The 22,849-nt window shown below is 44.2% G+C and overlaps 2 protein-coding genes across 3 annotated transcripts; one reads left to right on the forward strand and one right to left on the reverse strand.

Annotated features, from left to right (window-relative positions):
* Positions 1 to 237: 237 nt before the first annotated feature.
* On the reverse strand, positions 238 to 5,031 carry LOC105080103 (tubulin gamma-1 chain). The gene is made up of 11 exons (XM_010968978.3): positions 4,833 to 5,031; positions 4,400 to 4,512; positions 4,035 to 4,202; positions 3,145 to 3,213; positions 2,783 to 2,862; positions 2,219 to 2,345; positions 1,909 to 1,995; positions 1,640 to 1,789; positions 1,071 to 1,223; positions 826 to 987; positions 238 to 637 (listed from the first exon to the last, which is right to left on the reverse strand). The coding sequence occupies exons 1-11, from the start codon at positions 4,879 to 4,881 to the stop codon at positions 440 to 442; spliced, it is 1,356 nt and encodes a 451-aa protein (XP_010967280.1). The 5' UTR covers positions 4,882 to 5,031; the 3' UTR covers positions 238 to 439.
* Positions 5,032 to 5,165: 134 nt separating this feature from the next.
* On the forward strand, positions 5,166 to 22,802 carry RETREG3 (reticulophagy regulator family member 3). 2 transcript variants are annotated; one of them, XM_010968981.3, is made up of 10 exons: positions 5,373 to 5,504; positions 7,857 to 7,900; positions 15,263 to 15,369; positions 17,192 to 17,222; positions 18,132 to 18,258; positions 18,932 to 19,016; positions 19,695 to 19,832; positions 20,871 to 20,953; positions 21,567 to 21,699; positions 22,077 to 22,802. In XM_010968981.3, the coding sequence occupies exons 3-10, from the start codon at positions 15,315 to 15,317 to the stop codon at positions 22,532 to 22,534; spliced, it is 1,110 nt and encodes a 369-aa protein (XP_010967283.1). In that variant the 5' UTR covers positions 5,373 to 5,504; positions 7,857 to 7,900; positions 15,263 to 15,314; the 3' UTR covers positions 22,535 to 22,802. The 2 variants fall into 2 exon arrangements, with proteins under 2 accessions (XP_010967282.1, XP_010967283.1); XM_010968980.3 differs by lacking the exon at positions 7,857 to 7,900 and having other exon boundaries at positions 5,166 to 5,504.
* The last annotated feature ends 47 nt before the right edge of the window (positions 22,803 to 22,849 follow it).

Here is a 22,849-nt window from a genome sequence, read left to right on the forward strand (position 1 = left end):
GACCCAGAGTGTGAGATAGAGAACAAGGTAGCATTTGTGGACCTCTCTGCCCTGGAAAGGAATGTCTCAGGGTCAACCCCACCCATGTTCTCCAATACTAGGCAGGAGAGGGAAAAGCTGGGGGAGGCTGCTTGCTTAGAGTTGAAGGTATTGGAAGTAGAGGAAGACCCTGTCGGAATGATGAAGAACAGGCACCCCCTGCCCCCAGTTCTCCAAGCCTTCAAAGAGACCAGTGACTTGATTTATATCCAGTGCTTTATTAAACATAAATAGTCTCGTAAGAGGAGAAGTAAGTATGTCCCCAGGACAAAAGAGACTACTGTGTGTGTGTTTATAAGAAAGAGGTACGAGGTCCCTGATCTGTACTCTGAGTGGGTGGTTAGTCAGGCAGGACCTGGGACAACCAGTAAGGCAGATGAGGGTCCCTGTTCTGGGGGACTCACTGTTCCTGGGTGCCCCAGGAGATGTAGTCTGGCCGTGTGGCTGCATGGTATTCATCAATGAGCTGCTGCACAATCTCCCTGGATGTGTCCAGCTCGTCAAAGTTCTCCCTGAAGATGTCCTCCTTGCGGAACTGCTCCAGGAAGGCCTCCCGCTTCCGCAGCTTGTCATACTGGCGACAGGTCCGCTCGAAGAGCTTAGGGTGTGCAGAAAGCAGGGGTCACAAAGAACATCAAGGAGCAACATGGCCCAGAGAGCCAGGGAACTGAGGCTGGGCTATCTCCACAGTAAAGAAGCCAGAAGCAGAGGCAGCAGGGATGCATAGAGGTGAGGCACAGCCAGGACAATGATTATGAGAAAACAGATGCAAACTGTGAGGCTCACCGAGGAGATGCTGGTGTGGTTGGCCATCATGAGCCCACTGACCCTATGGGCAGAAGGCAAGTAGGGCGACTTCCTGGACAGGGCCACCTGGATGCTGGCTGGGCCCCAGGGGATGAAGTTGGCCAATTTCCGTTCCCGGATCCTCTGCAGGCTCTTGTGGACCTAGGATGGGCACAGGAGTGGTGGTGGTAGCCTCTCCTCTACCCCTGTGGGCTCCGGGGGTAGAACGGAGGGGCCTCTCCTACCTGGGTGGGGTCCACCTCCCCCTGGATGATGTTGAGGATGGCGATGTAGCAGTGGTTGGTCTGGCGGTCCCGGCCTGTGGACACCATCACGTTCTTGGGCTGCAGTAGCCGCCTCATGACATCCAGGACCGTGGTCTTCCTCACGCTGGCCACCTGAGGGGAGAGTGGCCACAGGGACCAGGCCAGCACTCAGGGCACAGTCCAGAGATGCACGGACAGAGAGGAGCAGCAACACATGTCCCCATCGGACTTGGGGTAGTTTGGGCTCTGTGGGGAGTGTCCTCAGATTCAGGTTCACGCTGAGCCTCTGCTGTGGTATCAGGCATCTCAGCCCTCCTCGCTCGGCAAACTCACACCCTTGTGCGGGAGCCTATGCAGACCCCGTACAGCCCAGGCCCCGCAGGGAGCCACAGGCAGAGGGAAGAGGAGAGCAAGGCAGCCAGACAGTCGCCCAGTCTGTGCCAGACCCTGAGCGCAGGGCCTCTGGGGGCCACAAAGGGCGGCTCCAGGTGCAGCAGGGAGGAGAGAAAGGCTCCTCAGGGCCTGCTGGGCCCGAGGGCTGCTCTTACCGACTGGTCCGTGGTGAGGGGGGTGTAGCCGGTCATGAGGAAGTGGAGCCGTGGTGTGGGAATGAGCGAGGCGATGAGGCCGATGAGGTCATTGTTCATGTAGCCAGGGTAGCGCAGGGTGGTGGTGCTGGCCGACATGATGGTGGACACCTGGGGACAAGGGTGCCGTGTCATGGGTCTTGCCCAGGGGTGGGGGTGCCTCCCTTCCCCAGATGATGCTCTGGCAAGGAGGGGTTCCAGTCTAAAGGAATCCAGGAGTTGGGGCTCACTAGCTGGTTGATCTGGGAGAAGGATGGGTTCTGGATGTGCAGGCGGTCTGTAGCGATCCGGTTCAGGGCTGTGTTGTCCAGCACCACCTGGGGGGACAGAAGTGGGTGACAAATTTATGGGGACAGAAGGAAAAAGAGCTCTGCCTGAGTCTGTGCTCCAAAGTTTAATTTCCTTGGTGCTTCATGGCCAGAAAGACCCATCCAAAAGGGACTTGCACGGGAGGGTTCAAAAAGGACTTTTAAAAATATGTGAAAATGATGAAATAGACATTGGGTTGGGGCGTGGAGAAAGTTAGACTCCAGGACTCACCACACAGTCTGCGTTCTGAGTCAGCCTCTTGAGTGTGAGCAGTGAGTTGTAGGGCTGGACCACCACATCGCTCATCTCGTCCTGGTTGGGAAACACTGAGTAAGTCTGCACCAGCTTCTTGGGGTACCTAGTGGAGTTTGAGAGGATGGGCAAGAGCAACAGACTGGAGGCTTGGTAATCTTGGGGCTCCCACCAACTGTCAGGAAGCAGCTAAATCAGGGTAGGGAAATTGGGGTTGGGTCATAGGACAGCAGAGAAAGGAGACTTGACTTTTAGAAGTCTGTAACCCAAAGCACGGGAAGGGCAGAGACATCTTAGGATCTAGGGTTCTAACTCTAAACAGGCCATACTCCTTGAATCTGCATCTAAAGACTAGATGCTAGACTCTGGTTCCAACCACTGGGAGTAGGATCAGGTTTTTGATTATTGTACCTTGTCTTTCCTCAATACAAGAGAGAAAACAAGGGCCCCTTTCCTGCTCCAGTGAATAGGAAGGTTTATCTGGAGGGCCTCCCAGTCACCTGGGAAACCAAGTCCTCCCAGACTCTTAAAACACAGACTGACCTGTCATTGAGCCGTTCCAAGAGGTAGGAGCCCAGGCCAGAGCCTGTTCCCCCAGCGATGGAGTGACATAGCACAAAGCCCTGAATGGGGAAGGGGCAGTCAGTGTCTAGGTATCAGTGGCAGCATTTCAAACTAGACCCATTTTATAATTTCTTGGACCCTATCTTCCTGGGCCCTCTCCTCCACTTCCCTCCCCCAACACATACAGCTTGGGAGACTCTGCCTTGTTTCCAGCAAGGCCCCATGGCTGCTGTCCAGTGCAAAGGATACATGGGAGGGTCTCGTACCTAACAAGTGGCTTCTAAAGGGCATTGCCGAGCCTTCCCCATGTCGGCTCCCATCAGCATTCCCGAGACGCTCACCTCTAGACTGTCACTGCCATCTGCCTCCCGGTCTATGATGTCAAAAATGTCTTCATGGATCTTCTCTCCCTGTACAGACATGGGGAGGGTCAGAGTGGGACGGGACTATGGGACAAGGAGTCTGACCTCAGAATAGCCACCCTTGATTTTTCTTATAGCACCTAAAAGTCCTTTTTTGGAGCCTAGTAGTTGTGCTTTTTATTTGCATTGAGAGACGTTATAGCACAGTGGTTTCATAACCCTCTACATCCAGACTGCCTGGGTTCCTTGATTAGCCTTAGTTCTAGTTAGCTGAGTGACTCTGGGCAGGTTACTAAATCACTCTATACCTCAGTTTCCTTATCTGTATAATAAAGGTATATAACACAGGTCTAGTCTCTGATCTAAAATTCTTGGGGCCAGTTATCTTTCAGAAGTCAAATATTTCAGATTCTAGGAAGGTAATATGGTATCAAATACATTAATATTTTTGCACTGGAAAGTATAAGTAATGACAATAAGTTGGATAGAAATTATAAACTAGCCTGTCTCCATTGAGATTTGGTTTTGGTGCTAAATGAGTAGTTATAAATCATCTTTTGGTTTCAGAGTTTTTTGGGTTCTGTAAATCCACAGAGACTGTAGACCTGTAGTATCTACCTCTAGGGTTGTTGGGAGGTTTAAGTAAGTTAATATACGTAAAGCACTCAATACGGCCTGACTCACGGCACTTGGCTAGTGCAGTCTCTACGCTACATAGTTAGCTTAGAAAAAAGAACTCTCCTCAGCCATGTCTCTCTCTCTCTGTCTTTTCATTCATACATCCTCCAACTAGTTTCATCTCTCTGGGAAGTCCTAGGGCCTGCTCCCACACAGGAAGGGTGTTGTTCTGCAAGGGAATAGCAAATGACCTGGGAGAATCCGCTGGCCCAGTTGTTGCCAGCTCCTCCTCCATGCTCTGACAGGTAGATGTTCTCTGGGTTGTAGAGCTTGGCATAGGGGGAATTGAGGATGGAGTGGATCACCCGGGGCTCCAGGTCCAGCAGCACAGCCCTAGGGATGTAGTGCTCATCGTCTGCCTGTCAAGGGGAGTCCAGGAGGGAGCCCAATCAGCTAGGGCCCTCCCAGTCCTCCCAACTCTGGCTCCTGCCTGCCCTCCCTCTTCAAGCCAGCCGCCCTGGCTCCTCTGCCCAGTTGGTCTCCCAGTACCAAGCCGCTGCCCTTCCCTTCGGGCCCCCTGGGCCGCTGCCGGCCCTGGTCAAGTCGCTGGGGGCACCTGATAGAAAAAGACGTCCTTGCGGTCAGTGCCCTCGGTGGCGAACTCCTCCACGATGCCCTCGGGGCTGATACCATGCTCGGCGCACAGCTGTTTCCAGAACTCGAACCCAACTGGGGGGAGGGGCGGGAGGGGGGGAAAGAGGATATATGGGTCTGGGCAGGTTCCAACTAGGAGCTGGGGGACTGAGCGCCTGGGTCCAGGGATAGGAAATCAAGCCTCGGGAGTCTCCCGTGTCAGAGGAAAGGGCTGTATGCCAGCGACTGGGCAGGGAAGGGCCCCTTGGGGTTGGTCAACTGGACACTGGGTCAGGAATGACCCGCCTTTCCGAGAGCTACGATCCTGGTAAGGGTAGATGGAGTCCAGGATCCCGCAGCGAGATCCCACAGAATCTAAGGAACCTGGCTAGTGGAGGGGCCGGAGGTTCGCTCACTCTGATTGCCGCACTGGCCCAACTGTAGGGTGATGATCTCCCTCGGCATCGCTCCTGAAGCACGGGCGTTGCAGCCGCTCCCGCCAGGAAAGCCGCCGCTCGCCAGCCAGCTAGCCGCGCGACGCAGGCGCCAAACAACCCATTCCGCCCACGAACTTTCTCCGCTCCAATGAGAACTGAGTTCTTGGGATGGCACTTCCTTATTCCTTTGGCTTCAGTCACGCAGACTGCGCGTGCGCCTCTCCGGATTGGGATCGGCACCAGGGACGTACTTTGACGCAGCGTTCTTTTCTCTGAGTGGACGCGAGCTACAGCCTGCGCGCAGGCGCGCGGTGGAGGGAAGCGGCCTCCCCCGCCAAATCGCGCACCTGCGCAGTTGGTGTTATTGTGACTATCGGGCCGTGGCCCCGGATGTTGTGGCTGCCGGGGGGAGATGGCGGAGGCAGAGGGGGTGGCCGTGGCCCCAGGCCCTGCTTTGGGGCCGACTTTCAGGGGCCGCCGTACAGTGTCAGGCTCCTGGGAGCGGGACCAGCAGGTTGAGGCGGCGCAGCGGGCCCTGGTGGAGGTGCTGGGGCCTTACGAGCCTCTGCTGAGCCGGGTGCAGGCAGCCCTGGTGTGGGAGCGGCCAGCCAGGAGCGCCCTGTGGTGCCTGGGGCTGAACGCGGCTTTCTGGTGAGAGAACTGGACCCTCGGAAACCCTCCGAGGCGCGAATTCGTCAGGTTTCTCTAGGGCTCTATCTCTCGCCTCCCCTGTTTTCTTCGCTGCACTGGCTCCTTCCTGTACCTGCCTAATTCTGCCTCACCTCCTTCCACTCCGTCCCGCCTGCGGCTTTGGCACCGCAGTTATGCCTTCCAGTTGTCTTCCCTGCTTTACCTGCTCCCGCATCCTCGCCCCGCACATCTGGCAGGAGTTTCTAGTAACATCCTGAGCTGTTCGCAGTGAGCGAGGGCGCCTCACTTTAGCCAGGGGAAGCTGTGCCCTTTTAGGGCCATCACCTCCTCCTCTTGCCTGCTCAAATGTGGTTTGAAGACTGTCTCCAGAGATTTTAGTAGTAATTTTTGGGCTAGATGCGTGAGGCGTGAGATCTTGAATAGGTATCCATAGGTGTGATAAGGAAAGCTTGAGCGATCTGAATTAGCATGTTAGACATCCTTTCTCCCACTCAGGGAACTTTGTGAAGTCTGAGCGTCAGTGAGAGACTCCGTAGCTGTAACTTGAAAGAAAATTATACGCTTTTAAAGAACAGTTAGGAAATAGTGATTGTGAGATTTCACACGTTTCAAAGCCACTTATGATGGCAACTCCTCCCTGTTCGAGGAATTAGGGAGGCATTCTTTAGCTACGTTTATAGGCAGGGAAATTGAGGGTGATTAATAGTGCGTGTGAGTTTTCCTGAGCTGGAAAGCTATAAATATGCTGTAGAATCTGTTTGTGTCATGCTCTTTGAAAATGGAACTGCTTCTCCTCTCAGTTACCATCACCTTAAGAGGTCTTAGGTCTTCAGAGGATCTGCCAAGCATAGTTTGAATTTATTCATAACTAGGGACATATTACTGATCAAATTCCAAGGGACCGAAGTGTAGGAGGGCTTCTACAGTGGAATGAAATAAAGCATTTCTGAATAAGCCTGAAACAGAGCGAAGTGTATCGTTCCCCCAAAAAAGTTTTTCCTAAAAATGGTTTTCCTTTTGAAATTCTTGGTTTTAAAACCAAAACATTTGTTATCCTTTGTCTGAAGAAGATTTTCCAGTGAGCTAGAGCAAAACAAACAATTCCAAGCTCATTGACAGGAACACCTAATATCCAGCTATTACATCAATCCTCTGACAGTTGAAAGGAGACCCAGGATAAAGGTGTCACAGCAGTCTCTGGCATTTGTTGCTTATAAAATCTTAGGGAAACTTGATGATAAGCTTTTCCTACATTTTTCATTTATTTTTGGTAGTGCTTCTTCCTTGATCCCCTGGTACCTGCCTCCCTCCTGTTGCTCTTTGTCAAAAACCCTTAACTGTTACACCTCATTCTGGAGCATTTTCCAAAATGACCTTTTCTTCCTTTACTCTCAGCCTCCCCATCCCAATCTTAACCCCAGACCATTTAATCAAACTTCATTTCCTACATTGGAATTGTACTCCTTGGAAAAAAAGTTGATCCTCATTAAACCAGTTTGTATCAAAGTGTGACTGACCGATATATAAAAACTTTATCAGGATTTAAATGAATCCTGATAAACCAAGGGTTTATTAATGCAAATAGATCAGTAGCTTGTATGTTGTTACCTTTGAGGAGAGGACTTTACACGTGCCTCTTGCCTGAGAGATTTTTGAAGTTGAATGTGGGGTTGAAGTCTGCACAGAAGGAGCTGTTCTGAGACATCTTTAAATGTTAGTTACCTTTAATTTGCTGGCCTCTGATAGTGTATACTTAAGTTACTAATATACTATGTTTAGAATCTCACTCAGATCCCCTTTTCCTACTCTTGAGTCTCTTTAAGCATTGTTGTGATTGGTCTTTATCTCTGGCATTTCCTGGTAGCCTGCCTGCTGAGTATCCAGAAGGCAGTTCCTCTTGTTACATTCCCATCAGGCTCTAAGTAGGTGGGGGAGAGATGTAGCAAAATGAGGGTGTGACTCTTGAGAGCGACAGAGCAATTGGGTATGCCGTTTATGGAGAGGACTCTTACCTGTGAAGGGTTCAGAATGACTGATAGTGTTAAGGCTCTAGAGGCCAGGGTAGTTTGGCATTGGAGTTCACAGGATTGTTTTAGGAAATGAGCTTCCTTGGAACGTGGGTTGAGGTTCAAAATAAGACTTCACATACCAGTAACATCACATTGAATATGGGTGTTGACGTTTTGCTTAGGAATGTCAAAGAGTGACTGTTTAGTTCTCAGACTTTATTTAGGAAACGCAGGAGGATTGTTGGCTCAAGTCAGAGAGAAGTCAAATCTGGAATATTTTATTTTTCCTTCATTGTTTTGATTAATGATACGTCATTAACTGAGGTGTTTTATACATTTTGAGGTATTAGAAGACTGGATAGGAGTACAAACAAATCATCAATTCAGGTAGGTAGCACTTAATTTTCAATGTTTTATCTTCTCAGTTGAGGTTTTTCTGTATCTGTGAATGTGCCCTCTGACATCTTAATTTTAAAAAGAACATAAAAGATAGGGGTAGATGTGGATGCCTTGTTACTAGAGCATTTCAAGACTTTCACTCTTATTTTCAGGTTCCAGGAAAATTATAGTGATCATATCGGAGATCTTCCAGCCTGTATTGCTTCTGGTCACTGATAAGTTATTTTCTCCAGTATAATAACGGAAATGTCAGGCCTTCCTTACCAGTCACCTGTATTTTCATTAGCCTCAGCACCACCTGTAAGTGACTGATCTGGGGGAAGAGTATGAGTCAGCAAGAGTGTATCCTGACAGGATCAGAAAAGAGCAAGTTCTAGTAACTTTCTGGTTGGACCCATACCTAAGAGTTAAGGGGAGGACAAAGGAGCCCCGGAAACATGTGTGATCTCTGAGCTCCTACTCCTTCTATGAAGAGCACATGGTGCAAGGAGGGCTAGATGATGACTGCTGAGCTCCTTTCCAGTTCTTAACATTCTGTGACTCTAGGTGGTCTTTAAATTAGGAATATTGATTTAGAATACTCCATAACCTGTTTTTTTTTTTGTTAAGAGATCTCTGTTGGGATCTGCTTTTACAGTCACTAGTCTGAGTTAACCATACTATGTTCTAGGGGATATTATGGAGTCTATTGTTTTCACAATTGAAAAATTTGCAAATTTATTTCCTCTCTCCGCCCCTGCCCATTAAAAAAATGACCCAAAAAGGCATTAAAGGTATACAGCAGTTCTGATTTAAAAGATTAGAATTTGAGTAAAAACAATGGAAATAGGAAATGGAAGGGAGGGCCTATTTAAAATAAGACATTTGTTCTGTGAAGAAAAATCTACACATCAAATTTCAGATGAAATCTATTGAGCAAATGTTTCTGATGATAGTCTTTGGAGAGATCTTGTTGCTTTTGGTAGCCAGGAAGACTCGCAGAGATGCCTTGGCTTCCCTTTTTTTGCCTCTGTTTTGTAATCAGTTTTTATCGATTCTAATTGTAAGGTTGGGTGCTTTCTGCCCATTAATGTAGCGTAGGTCATTTGCAGCTAGCTGGTTTGGTTTATGGTTTTGTGCAAGCAACAACTACTACTACATGATATAGGTCTGGTTAATTTTTTTTTTTTTCATTCTAATTTACCAGTGACTGGCTCATTAACCAGCAGCCACAAGTGCTGTACAATAATGGGCTTTCTATCCCTGTAGGATGGGATGCTTTGTTCTGAAGTGCCACTGAGACAGGCTTACTCTGTAATAACAAAGGAACCCAGAAATAGTGTATTCTTTGAAAAGAGACATGTGATCTTTATTTCATGTATGATTACAGCAAACTTTAATTTACCTGTGCTAATGATGAGGATCCATGGTATAGTTAACCCCAAAGAGTTGTTTATTTTTGTAATTTCTCATGATTTTTCTGGACACCAGACTGTTTTTCTAAGGAATGTTTTATTTAGACTGATAATTAATTGGATTTTAGCCCCTAATAAAGGGAATGGGTAATTTATAAAAGGACAAAAAAGCCAAAAAATAATAAATCAATGGATATATAAATTTTTACTCATTAGTAATACAAAAATCTAATATAAATGGCAATGAGTTGCTAATTTCTGCTTGTTAGGCTTTTAAAAATGGTAGTAGTTTATTCTGGGCAAAATATGGAAAAACTGCTGTTTGGTTGATAGGAATGTAAATTTGATAGCCTGGCTGGAAAGTAATCTGGCAACACGTTTTAAGATACTTAAAAAATTATTGCCTTTTCAGAGGCTGGGAGAAATGGGGAGGTTTCTTTTGAGGGTGATGAAATGTTTTAAATTAGATAATGGTGATGGTTACACAACTCTGAATATAGTAAAAACCATTGAATTAGACAGTTTAAAAGGGTAAATTTTATGGTGTGCAAACTGCATCACAATAATGCTGTTACCAAAAAAAGGTACTAGTACTAGCTAGTACTTCCATTTAGTTAACTGTAAGTAAAGTCAAAGATTTATGCTCAGTGATATATAGTTCAGCTTCTTTATTACATCAAAAATTGGAAACATCTTAGTTCGATTAGGGACAAGTTTAAAACACTAATTGTATCTATGCATGATGTAATCATATTAAAGTTTTGGATGCTTTTCTGGTGATAAAGGAGAATATATCTATGTATTGTTAAAGGAATGAGGAGGTTTTTAAACAAGTTATGCTATATACTTCCATGGAGTTTTTATATGTGAATTAAAAAAAAACATTTTGGGGTATGTATGTGGATGAAGGGTTATTTTTTAAACATTTTACTATGGAGAATTTAAAACATTTATGTAAGACAGAATAATATTATGTATCACCATGTGCCCAGCTTTAAAAATATTCAATTCATGGCCAGTTTTGTGTCTTCTATACCCAGTTCTTTTTCACCTCCTCCTTTCTTGTTTTGAGGCAAATCCTAGATGTCACATCATTTAATTTGTAAGTTTTTCAGTATGTGACTCTGAAAAATAAAGACTTTAGTAAATTATCACTACCGGAGGGGGAGGGTATAGTTCAGTGGTAGAGCGCCTGCTTATTAGCATGCATAGGCCCTGAGTTCAATCCCCAGTATCTCCATTAAAAAAGAAATAAATAAACCTAATTACCTCCCCCTCCAAAAAGAATACAAATAATAAATAAAAATTAAAAAAAAAATCACTACCATTATAACATGTAAAAATTAATGTTTCCAGTCAGTGTTCAGATTTCCAATTTTCTCATAAATGTCACTTTGTGTTTTTAAACAGTTCATTTGGGTTAGGAGCCAAATTAAGTCCACATATTGTGACCAATTGTTCTGTTTTTTCTTTCTACATCTCTCTTACTTTGTTGATTCCCTTTCAATCCTTTTCCTCCTTGTAATTTATTTGTTGAAGAAACCAGTATGTCCTGTAAAGTGTCCAAAAGATTGGATTTTGCTGATTATATCCCTGTGGCTTAACCCATTCCCCTGTGCTCCTCTGTGTATTTCCTGTGAACTGGTAGTTGGATCTAGAGGCTTGGACAGATTAAAAAAAAAAAATTTTGGGGAGGCGGGGCAAGACTTTTATACTGGTGATAGTGTACTAATTTTGTTTTTATTTTCTTCCTCAATTATTACTTATATTTTCTAAACTTTCCCCAATAAACATGCTTGCCTTTAGAAATAAGAAAAATAAATATCATTAAGGAAAAACCTCTTGTGAGCTGACAGTGGGTAGAAGGAGTAATGGGCTGTGGGCAATACACAGATAATTCACATATGAATAGTATCCAGAGTTGACTGCATTTGTAGTTGTTTTTGCTCAGTTAGGAAGTTCTCACGCTGATTATAGTTGCTGAAAAATGTTTTGCGTGTTGTCTTATCAAACTTGCACACTTACATATGCATGTGAATTTTTTGGCCTGCATGAATAGACTTTGCAGGACTAAACTGAATGAGAATCCTCCTTTATTTTTCCTCATCGCTTATCTATACGAGTCTCACAAGTACTTTATCTTCAGTTTTGTCTTGTCCTTGTACAGGGTTGCATAGTTTTTTGTTTTTTTTTTTTTATAGGTAGGCTTCCAGGTTACCTCCATAAAATGATAGGTGTAATGTGACTTCAGTATATCCCAAACACACCAGTCTGAGACTGATGCTCGCTTTTTGTTTAGGAATTTAGTATTGAGGGCTGAAGGAAAGGAGCACATGCTTATCCATATTCTTTTATAGTTGATGGTCATACCCCTATGGGAATTAATAATAGTTGATATTAATTGTCTGGTTACCTTGAAGAGGTCAACTCTAGTGGTTAGAGGTGATTTTTCCATTAATTAAGTTTTAATCTATATGGAAGAAACTGTTTTCCCAAGAGTTATTGTACACCACACTGAAAAACTCTTCTTCCTCTTAAGTTTCTGCATTGGCTTGTTCAAGAAAAGGTTATCCTATATTTGGCTCTAAAATTGAATTATGGACAGGATTAATTTTGTTCAAGCAGATGCTCAGAGTTTTAGCCTTCATAACCCAGAAAATACACCCTTTGTAAAAGTCTTTGCTGATTCACCTTCATCTGCAGGATAAAATCCAATGCCCTTTGTCATAAAAGGCCCTTCATGATCTGACTACTGCCTCTCTCCCCGTACTATCCCCTCCCTCTGTTCTTTATGTTTCAGTTCAGTCAGAATACTTGTAGTTCCCTAAATATGTCATGCCAGCTGTTTGTTCTCCCTATCTGAATGTCCTCTCCTTCCCCACACCTTTTTGCCCTGTTGCCTTACCATTTGTCTTTAAAATTCTGGCTTAGATGTCCTCTTTGTTATTACCTTGTCATGCTGTATTACAAACACATACTGACATTAATACACTTGAGAATAAGGTCCATGTTTTTACTCCTTTTCCATAACTGTGCTACTTACCACAAGGCCTCAGCATATAATAGGCAATTAAAAAATGTGTGTTTAATTGAGGTGAAGCATAGGTGGGGGCTATAACAGGCTACTAATATAGTCCTCTCTTGGGGAAACAGTATTTTTATTGCCATCATCTTTGGAAAACTGACCTTTCTTAGGAGAGCTTAATATCCTTTCCCTACCCCAATGTATATTTGTGGTAGTAATCATGATCTGGGAAGTGGAGATTGTAGAGAGTCTGGATTGCCTCCCCAGAGAGCCCTTTCAAGTACTCTGGAGAAAACAGAGACACGCCACATCTGGCTGCTGGGACATGGAAGCAGCAGCACTGGGGAGCAAAATGCTCTCGAGCCCTTATCCCTGGCCTTGTTAGATTTCCTTGTTTGTTAGGATGGTTTTGGAGAGAAGATTGATGGCCCAGGGCAGCTGTGGAGGCTTATATCTGTTAAACTACTTTCATTCCTTAATCTCATGTATAGTTACAGTATCCTTCAAGTGATGGAGTGGAAATATTGGAATAAAGTTGTCATTGGTGATTGGATTTCTAAGTTCTCAGTTCCTTCCATCCCTCATGCTTTGTATAGTTTTAAAAATTATGTAACATGGATTCGTGTTTATTGAAAACAGTGCAAAAACGTCTGGAGACCAAAATTAAAAGTTCCTCTGTATGCATATATATATATTCATAGGTACACACAGATAAAGCTTTTTTCTAATATAAAGATTATACTCTTAGTATCATTCTGTGAATATGTCAAGTCATTAGGTCATGTGTTGAGTTGAGAAGAGGAGAGGTCATTTATAACCAACCTTTGGTCATCCTTACCCTTGTTTGATCAGTTGCTGTGATGGTAGCTAGTAACCTTTCTACATCCTAAAACTAAATAGAACTATGTGTTAGGCATGTATTAGTTACCTTGTATTTTCTTCATCTTTTTAGCAAGATCAACTATGATATTTTTACAAGTGTTTAAGTATATTGTTTCTAATACCTGCAAACAATCCAGCAAGATTTGTTGTTGTTAACATCACATATAGATGGAGAAACTGAGGCTTAAAGAGGTTAAGCTAATTTATTCAAGGTCACACGACTAAGAGTGACTGTTCAAATAAATAAACTCAAGTCAATCTAACTTTAAACGTTATACCTCACTGCCCTGCTAAACCACCTCTCTGGTGATGCATTTGGCTTCCAGCTAGATCTTAGAACAGTGTTTCTCGAATCATCTGCAGTGAGAGACTAGTGTTGGTTTTCCCAGTCTGTTTCAAATCAATACTTTTGTAAAATAAAATATAAATGAGTTACTAGATAAATTAAGTTTAAACAGATCTACAAAATACAAGCCCAAATATATTCTTATATTCAAAATTACTTGGTCAGATTGCTATAAGAACTTCTAAAGGCTTACTTTCTATTTCTATACCTAGTTTCCCACAGCCTGGTAAAGTCACTGGACCACCGACACTGCAGGGTGCTGCCCTAGAGGCGCTGGAGTGGTATGATAGGAAGACTCATAAGAAATAACTTAAAAAAAATTATTGTGAAAGATTTTTAAATACATAGAGAGAATAACATAAAGAATCCTATGTACTCATTCATCATCCAGCTTCAGCAATTATCAGCTCATGGTCAGTCTTGTTTCATCTTCTTTTACACCCTTTCACTTGCCAAACTGTTATTTTGACACAAATCCCAGATATTATATCATTTCATTCATAAATATTTTAGTATGTATCTCTAAAAGATACTTTTTAAAAACATAACTTTTGGAACATCATCACACCCAAAAAATTAACAGTAATTCCTTAATAGCTTCAGATGTATTGTCAGTGTTCAGATTTCCCAGATTTTTTGTAAATATCTGTTTATAATTGATTCTTTCAAATAAGAACTAGCTCTTGCTTCATTCTATTAATATGATACATTGTAATTGATTTTTTTTTATGTTGAACCACCATTGCATTGCTGGATTAAATCCCAGAATTGATCATGTTGTATAATCCTTTTAATATGCTGCTGAATTCATTTTGATAATATTTTATTGGGGATTTTTGTGTCTATATTCATAAGGTATATTGTAGTTTTCCTGTAGAGTTTTTGTCTGACTTTGGTATCAGAGTAATGCTACCCTCATTAAATGAATCAAGAAGTGTTCTTCAGTTTTTTGGGAAGAGTTTGAGAAGGTTTGGTGTTAATTCTACAGAATTGACTTCCAGATGTAGCTTCAGTGCTCACTTTCTGTGACTATGACCAAGTCTTTTTACTTTTTTGAGCCTTAGTTCCTTCATCTGTAAAAGGAAGTCTAATTGAATTAGATGCTCTTTTTTTTTTTTCCAGGTTTTTTTTTTTTTTTTTTGCTTATTTATTTAGTTGAATGGTAGTTGATTTACAATGTTATGTTAGTTTCTATTGTACAGGATAGTGATTCAGTCATACAGATATATATACAAACACATACACATACTCTTTTTCATATCCTTTTTCATTATAACTTATTACAAGATACTGAATGTAGTTCCCTGTGCTATACTGTAGGACCTTTTTGTTTATTAGATGCTCTTTAATGCATCTCTGTCAGTTTGTTGTCCTATACCAGGGTCTAATTTGGTAGAAAGATTTTGGTTGCATTTTAACAACTTGTTAATAGTAATGAATTTCTCCCCAAAATGAATAGAATCACAGACTTGAAAGTTGAAAGGAGCTTTGAGAGGTTATTTGGTTTAGTCCTCTGCCTTTACAGAAGCAAATTACTATCTCTGAACCATGGGTAAAATAGCTGAAGTCTAGAAAGTTTAGGTGGTTTTCCCAAGGTGTATAGCTAGGACTTAAGTCTATTTACCACAGAAACTTTAGTGCACATGTTTTTTTCTGAAATTAGCTTAATTGGATAATGATCTTCTGTTTATCCTTCTCTTTAGGTTCTTTGCACTGACATCCCTTCGTCTTGTGTTTTTACTTGCATTCAGCTCCATGATCATTGTGTGTATAGATCAATGGAAGAACAAAATCTGGCCTGAAATAAAAGGTGAGTTTGGTAGCATTTAGAACAATCTGAACCGGAAATGACCTTTCTGTAATTTTCACCTTTAGTTGTAGGGGTTTATGAGGGAGTATGTAGAGCTGGTAATATCTTTTGATGTCTGAGTTATTTGCTTTTAGGAGACACTTGAAGGGCTAGTGCCCTGTCTGTAGTTCCTAAGAGCTGAGTTCCGCCCTTTCCATTGTTACTAAGCTCAGGCAATCTGTATCTACCACCTAGTATTTTCTTGCCCTCAGGAATAAAGTAGTCCTCAAGTTGTTAAAAAATAATTCTAAAAAAAAAAAAAAAAAAAATCTCCTCACTGGATACTATATCATTACCAAGGCAATATCAATTTGCCTCTCAGGAATTAATCTTCTTTTTTTCTTTATTGGAGGTGCTGGTGATTGAACCCAGGACCTTGTGCATACCACTGAGCTATATCCATCCCTGAGGAATTTCTTTTAAATTTTTATTTGTAAAGCACTAAGTTAGGCATTATGACTTACATAAAGTACTCTAAGATATGGTTCCTTTTCTCAGAATTTACACATATGTGAACATAAGAAAAGTTACAGAACAGCACCAGAAATGTCACAGTGCAGTATGTAATCAGTATGTTTGTTATGTATTTTGGCCTTAGCTTAAGCCTTAAAGGAAACAAAAGATTTGCACAGGTAGAGAAATAAGTGTGTTTCTAGAGAGATCAGAGGCTTGATTAGTCTGAGGAACCAGAAGCTGCAAAGCATCTCCTGAGAGCAGGGAACTGATAATTTTCATGGGAGTGGAGAGGTCATTAAAGGGAATAATAGGAAATAAAACAAAGTATGTTGGGATTTGATTTTTTAAAGCCTTATAGTTAGATTTGGAAGTTTAGACTTTATCCTGTGGTAGTGGGTGGTCATCGAAGATTCTTTTATTAAAGCTATATGCTGAGATGATATTAAAGATTAATTTGATAGCATTTTACCAGACCATATGGAGGGAGAAAAGGGGGAAAGAGGGAGACCTGATAGGAGACTACAGCAGTATCTTTGTCAGAAAGAGAGAGGTGTCAGTGGAAACAAATGATGATGGCTTGGAGAGCTGTGAAGAAGGAAGACACATCAAGACTGATAAACATGGGGTTAGAAGAGTAAGGGATAAAAGCCAGCTTTGGGATTTCAAAGCAAGGAGAGTAGGAGAATGGCATTACAGTTAGCAGATATAGGCAGGTTCAGGGCAGTTGGTGTGGGTGGGGAGTGAGAGTGAGGAAAATTGATGTAGGTTTTGGACATGTAATTTTTAAGTGTTGGCAGGATATTCAAACCAGAGTGTACAACTTTTAACTGTATTCCCATCCTATTTTGCAGAGACTTCAAGGAATCATATAACTCATCCACCTGTGTTATGGTGGTGAATTCAAAAGACTTTAGAACATTGTTTGTAGCTAATGGATCTCTTTTTAAATAGGCAGATTTCTAGGGTTTGAGTAGTTATAACATGCCTTAGTAACCTGGTGCAACTCAGACACATCTGAGAGTTGGGATGGACCATTTTTTGTATGCATCTTGGTCCCCAGCTGTAGTAATTAGAAGGGATCCTAGTGCTCCATCTGGATGCCCACCTCCCACCCCGCCTTGATGGAGAAATGAGAAGGCATCAGCCATCATTCCCTTGTCTGCAGCTCCCTAACACGGCAGTATAACATGGTGTCTCCTTTTTATTGGCTATGACTGTTTTCTTTTCCCCAAACCTATTAAAACTTGAGCTGTCAGACCAATAGCCTAACATTTTCATGTTTAGTTTTCCCTACCAACTAATGCTGGTATTTGTTTTAATATTGTAGTGCCAAGATCCGACGCATTAGACAATGAGAGGTATGGAACACTAATTAAATCCCTTGTTGTTGCTATGATTGATTCTCTTGTAATATTCTGGTTACATGTTGTTAACTCCATGTTCTGGACACAAAGTATAAGCTGAGAACCTAGTCTGTTGCAAATAATCATTTTAACAAATCCTAAAGTTCAGGGAGCAGTATGTGGAGATGGCTAGTATCCTCTGATACTTACAGGAGATGCTTCTGAAAAAGAAGCATAATGGTGCCCCATGACCTCACATGCCAACAAATTAGCTGCATTATTCAGCCCTACGGTGAAAACTTAGCATTGTCTCCTGGCTTTTATACCAGGTTATTTAGTGTTTTCTGTGACCTCTGGCTATTTAAAGTTTCTGGTCAGAAAACACATTGGTTCCTGGCATCAGCAAGCCAAAGATTCCTTTTGTGGCTTACAGCTCCTGCTTTCATTTCTCAGTTCATTCATCTCATATGTGTGATCCAAGGAATTTTCTTTGCTGTGGTTTATTTTGGTTTTGCTTTACTTGTTTTCTCTCTGCGGGGCACATCCACCATTGTCTCCCCACCTTGCAGCAGTGGTATCAGACTGTGCTTTACTTTTTTCCCTGGATTGCAATCACAGTGAATTGCAATGGTCTGAGCACAGGAAAGATGTTTCTAAGCACAAAGAGCTGGTGGCAGGTTTACACACGTGGATTGGGCTGCTTGCTCACAGGGTGGAGTTGTCAGAACAAGTTTGCCCTCCTAGTCCTTGAAGTCAAGTTTCAACCTGGTGAGCCAAGAAGAGTCATGCTTCACCTCCAGAACACCTAGGACTAGCCACTCCCCAGCCCCTGTTTAAACCCGGAAGCATTGGCTGCCTTCACAGCAAGATGGGGGGGATCCCTCAACACCCTTCTTTCACAGCTCCCCCTTCTCTCTCCCATAGCTGGGGCTTTGTGCACCCTCGGTTGCTCAGCGTGCCCGAGCTCTGCCACCATGTAGCTGAAGTCTGGGTTAGTGGGACCATTTTCATAAGGAATCTTTTGCTTTTCAAAAAGCAAAACCCAGGCAAGGTAAGACTCTTCTTCCCTTTTTCATTCTCATTTCTGGCTTCTCAGCTGAGTTCATGCTAAACTGAAACAACCCTTTTACAACCTACCCTCATTCAAGAAAGAAAAGGCCATGGTGTTTGTGGAGACAAAAGGAAGTTGTAGGAAGGGGCCTCTGACCAGCCACTAGAACTAAGGCAAGAGCTTGATGACTCCTTTGGGTGCTTGCCACGTAGATTAGGCCATCTTCCTGCCTGATAGTGTCCATGTAAGATGGGAAAGAAAACTTGCTTGTGTGCACTCTGTGTCATGTTAAACATGTGGTAGGTGGTTGGGTTTTTTAATTTTATTTTACTTTGACTTAAAAAGCCCACCACCAACCCTTGTTTTCAGAGAGAATTTTTGGCTAAGTCCTATTCAAACCAGTTTCCCAGCATGAAAGGTGCAATCCTGTGGGGTTAGCCATGTGAGAGGAGTTTGAATAGTAGTGGATATCCTCCCTTTCCTCCCAAACGGAATCACCATTGAATGCAGCAATGGCTAGGTACATGTCATTCTGACATGTCCGTGCTTTACTCAGAGGTCATAAAGAATCATTTCAGTCACATCTCCACCTCATCTGCCTCCCCCACTCCTTGTCCCCACCCCTGTCCACTCCATGTAGCAGAAACTTAATACTGTTTCCTGACTCCCCCAGTTCTGCTTGCTGAGCTGTGGGATACTGACCTTTTTGGCTGTCTTGGGCCGCTACATCCCTGGGCTCCTGCTGTCCTACTTAATGCGTAAGTATGGCATGTACCTCCCCTGTGAGCTTATCCTGCTCATAGCTTTTCCAGCCACAGCTAACACTGGGTCTAGGGCGAGTACGTTTATATTTCATTTCTCTAGGAAATGATCTTTTTGTATTTTCATCTCCTGTTTAGTGTCACGAAAATATCTTCTTGCCTGTATCAGGCTTCCCATATAGAAAGTCCTTCTCTTACTAAGTCAGCCTTAGAAACTGATGAGGGTCCACCAACATATATTGTATTACCAACTATAAAGGACTATCTGTCCCTATCTTAGAAGGGAACTTTTAGGTTCAGTGTATTGTATACGCTGAGTGTATATACCCTGGAGCGCTTTTTTCCCTTGCAGCATTGTTCTGTACATTAAGTTACTTCATATTGGCATGGACTCTGCTTGAGACTGGAAGAACTGAGTAGTGAGGGCTGTGGCCGTTATGTATTGGGAGCTCACATGATTTGTGTAGTTTATGAGGCATTGTTACCATTTGGCCTTGTGTATGGCTCAGTGACACCCATATGCAAGTGATGGCAGAGGAAGAGGACCAGCAGAACTAGGCAGAACTGTTTCACACTAATTGTCCAAACCCTAAGGACACAACGGCAGAGGGACAGGGACAGGACTGTTTCGTGCAGCCCCTTTGCCATTTTGCCACTCTTTCCCACTCCTCTCAGTTGTCGCTGTCATGATGTGGCCCCTTGCTGTGTACCACCGACTGTGGGATCGAGCATATGTATGGCTGAAGCCAGCTCTGCAGCGGCTGGACTTCAGTGTCCGTGGCTACATGATGTCCAAGCAGAGAGAAAGACAATGTAAGTGTCAAGGGGAGGCTTCCTTCCACTTGGGAAATTTGGGGAAGAGAAGGAGAAGCTCAGAGGTCCCTGAAAATGGGAGAAGTAGGGTGTGATTGGTGTGTAGGGGGGTGGTAGGTAAAAGTGATATTCTATTCCAGGGAAATCTATGCAGGCTTACCAATTTTTCCCATTTGGAACGCTAGACAGTCTCATTTTAAACAAATCTGAGGAAAGTTCTCTGAAGTCAAATAAAGACTGTGAAGGTATTCCCAGTGTTAGCTGTTTTTATGAAGTACTTTCTGGGTGCCTGTGCACTGTGCTGGCTGTTCTGCACACGTTGTCTTAGTTACCCTTTACAACAGCCTTGAGAAGAGGGTGGTATTATCCTTTTCTAGTGGAAGAAATTGAAGCTCACAGTTAGTAAGTGGCAGAGCAGGTCTTTTAAATTCCTAAGCTGGGCCTCTTTTTCACTGCTGAAAGCTGCCTTCCAAAAGGAATTTAAAGCTGGCTTCAGAAGCCAGAAGTGTACTAGCCTAAGATCCTCCAATGCACGAATGACCGTTGTGCAGACTTTTTCCTCTCTTCCTGGTCTGGTCGGGTTGGGTGTTTCATTAAGCCCTGGCCTTCAAAGAGCCTTGCACATGGACACCAAAGCCAAGCTCCACCTGATGCAGCCAGTTGAATAGTTTTAGTCCTAAAAAGCCTGACTTAACCCAGGCTGGGCATCTCCCTATGCCCTCTCTATGATAGTGTCCACTGGACACACTGATGTTCAGTCTGTGCCTAGCTGATCTGAGAGTTGTTGATGAGCCTGGTAGTTGATCATCTCACCAGAATGAAAAGGTGGGGTTCTCGAGGGTGGGATGTTGGAAGAGACATCTTTCTCTCCTGTGTTACCAGCTTATATTGCCACTTAGGCCCAGCATCTCCACCCTAGGCATTGGTATGTAGGCTTAGGGGGTTCTCTTAGATTCTCGTTTTATGCCTTTGAAATCCAGAGTGGGTGGGTGTTCCCCTCAAGGGAAGGCGACAAGGTCTTCTGCTCTTTCCACATAGTGCGCCGCAGAGCTCTACACCCAGAACGTGCCACGGACAACCAAAGTGACAGCGAAGAGGAACTTGCTGCCTTCTGTCCTCAGGTATCTTGCATGTGGAAGCTGTATCACTGGCCAGTTTTTTTTTTTAAGCTCCCTTTTTAACCATCTGGTGCCCATGTATAGATAGTAATCAGGTTTTTAAGCTCCTTGTGTGTTCTCCAAGACCCCACCTTCTTTGCTCCCAAGAGCAGTGAGGAGAGAAGCTAGTGCTTATTGGGACTTTGTATGTAGATCTCAACTTGAGCCTGGTGACCAGCACACCCTCTTCCATGTCTCCTTTTTACCCTTACCATCATGGCAGAACTTCTGGAACTGGTGTCATCATCTTTTAAACAGCCCGCCTTAGGTCAGGCAGTGTGTGTATCCTCCTGGCCACCTGTGAAAAGTATTCTCTCGATCAGTTACTTGTTTAAGAGTAAGTGGCTGGTTGATACCCAAGACTGCTTCCTTTCCTGGGCTCAAGATTGATGAATAAGGGTGTTTTCCCTAGGGGAGCAGCCTAAAAGGGGTCAGGAATTTGACTGAAGTCCCAGCCTATGCCTGGTTACACTGCTGGCCTTTAGGGCCAGCTCACTGGTAAAGTAACTGGGGAACTGTTACACCTGTTCCTAATGGCATCATCTCTTCAGGCTTGTTGGTCTTTTCTTTTCCTAAGCTGGATGATTCTACTGTTGCCAGGGAATTGGCCATCACAGACTCTGAGCACTCAGATGCTGAGGTCTCCTGCACAGACAACGGCACATTCAATCTTTCTCGGGGCCAAACACCTCTAACAGAAGGCTCTGAAGGTGAGAGGAAGCTTGGACCCGAGTTGGCACTGGCTCTGTTGCCTCTTAGCTTCCTGGGCAGCAGGGATAGTGCCCCCTCCCCTCCTGCTTTCTGAGCTGTGGATCAGGTGGCCATGAAGCCTTAGGGGTATGGCTCCAGCCAGGATGGTACTGCTGCTTTCCTAGAAATCCTCAGCCCCTTAGTAGCCTCAGGTTTTAGACTCACGGGGGACATAGCGGAGGAAGAAAGGGGAAATTCTTTGGCCAGTAGAGACCACAGCAGTCTTTAAGTGGAGGGGGAAGGCCGACCAGTGCCAGAAATCCAGGGTGGAAAAATTGATTACATGGGGGTGACTTTGTGGAGTTGCCATGTCTCAGACACTCCTCTGTTCTTCCAGACCTAGATGGTCACAGTGACCCAGAGGAATCCTTTGCCAGAGACCTTCCAGACTTCCCTTCCATTAATGTGGATCCTGCTGGCCTGGATGATGAAGATGATACCAGCATCGGGATGCCCAGCTTGATGTACCGTTCCCCACCAGGGGCCGAGGAGCCTCAGGGCGCCCCTGCCGGCAGGGACGAGGCTGCACTGCCAGAGCTCCTGCTTGGTGCCCTGCCTGGAGGATCCAACCTCACCAGCAACCTTGCTAGCCTGGTCTCCCAGGGCATGATCCAGCTGGCCCTGTCAGGGGCCTCCCAGCCAGGCCCTTCTGGCCTACCTCCCCGGAGAGCAACAAGAGGCTTCCTCCGGGCCCCCAGTTCAGACCTGGACACTGATGCTGAGGGGGATGACTTTGAACTTCTGGACCAGTCGGAGCTGAATCAGCTGGACCCTGCCAGTTCCAGGAGCCACTGAGGCAGACTCCCCTTGGGGGTCACTGTGGTTTAGGTTTTTTCTCCCCATTCCACTTAAGGTGAAGGGGCAAGCGAAGAACCCAGGTCCCATCCCCTGAATTATATTTGTATGCTCGGTGGCCTGGCTGATGCTCAGAGGCTTGCTGAGAGAGGATACTCACTCCCCTGCTACCAGCTGGGTGCCCATTTCTGAGCTCAAGTCACTGAAGTGAGAGTGTGCTCCCTGAGGGACACTCTCCATCAGGGTGGTGGTACTTTTGGGGAACAAAGTAGTCAGGGGTATTGGTTCCCTTTTGAGGGGATGCTGCTGTGTGCT

Source organism: Camelus bactrianus, chromosome 16, assembly GCF_048773025.1.
Source record: "Camelus bactrianus isolate YW-2024 breed Bactrian camel chromosome 16, ASM4877302v1, whole genome shotgun sequence".
In the NCBI taxonomy this organism is placed as follows: domain Eukaryota; kingdom Metazoa; phylum Chordata; class Mammalia; order Artiodactyla; family Camelidae; genus Camelus; species Camelus bactrianus.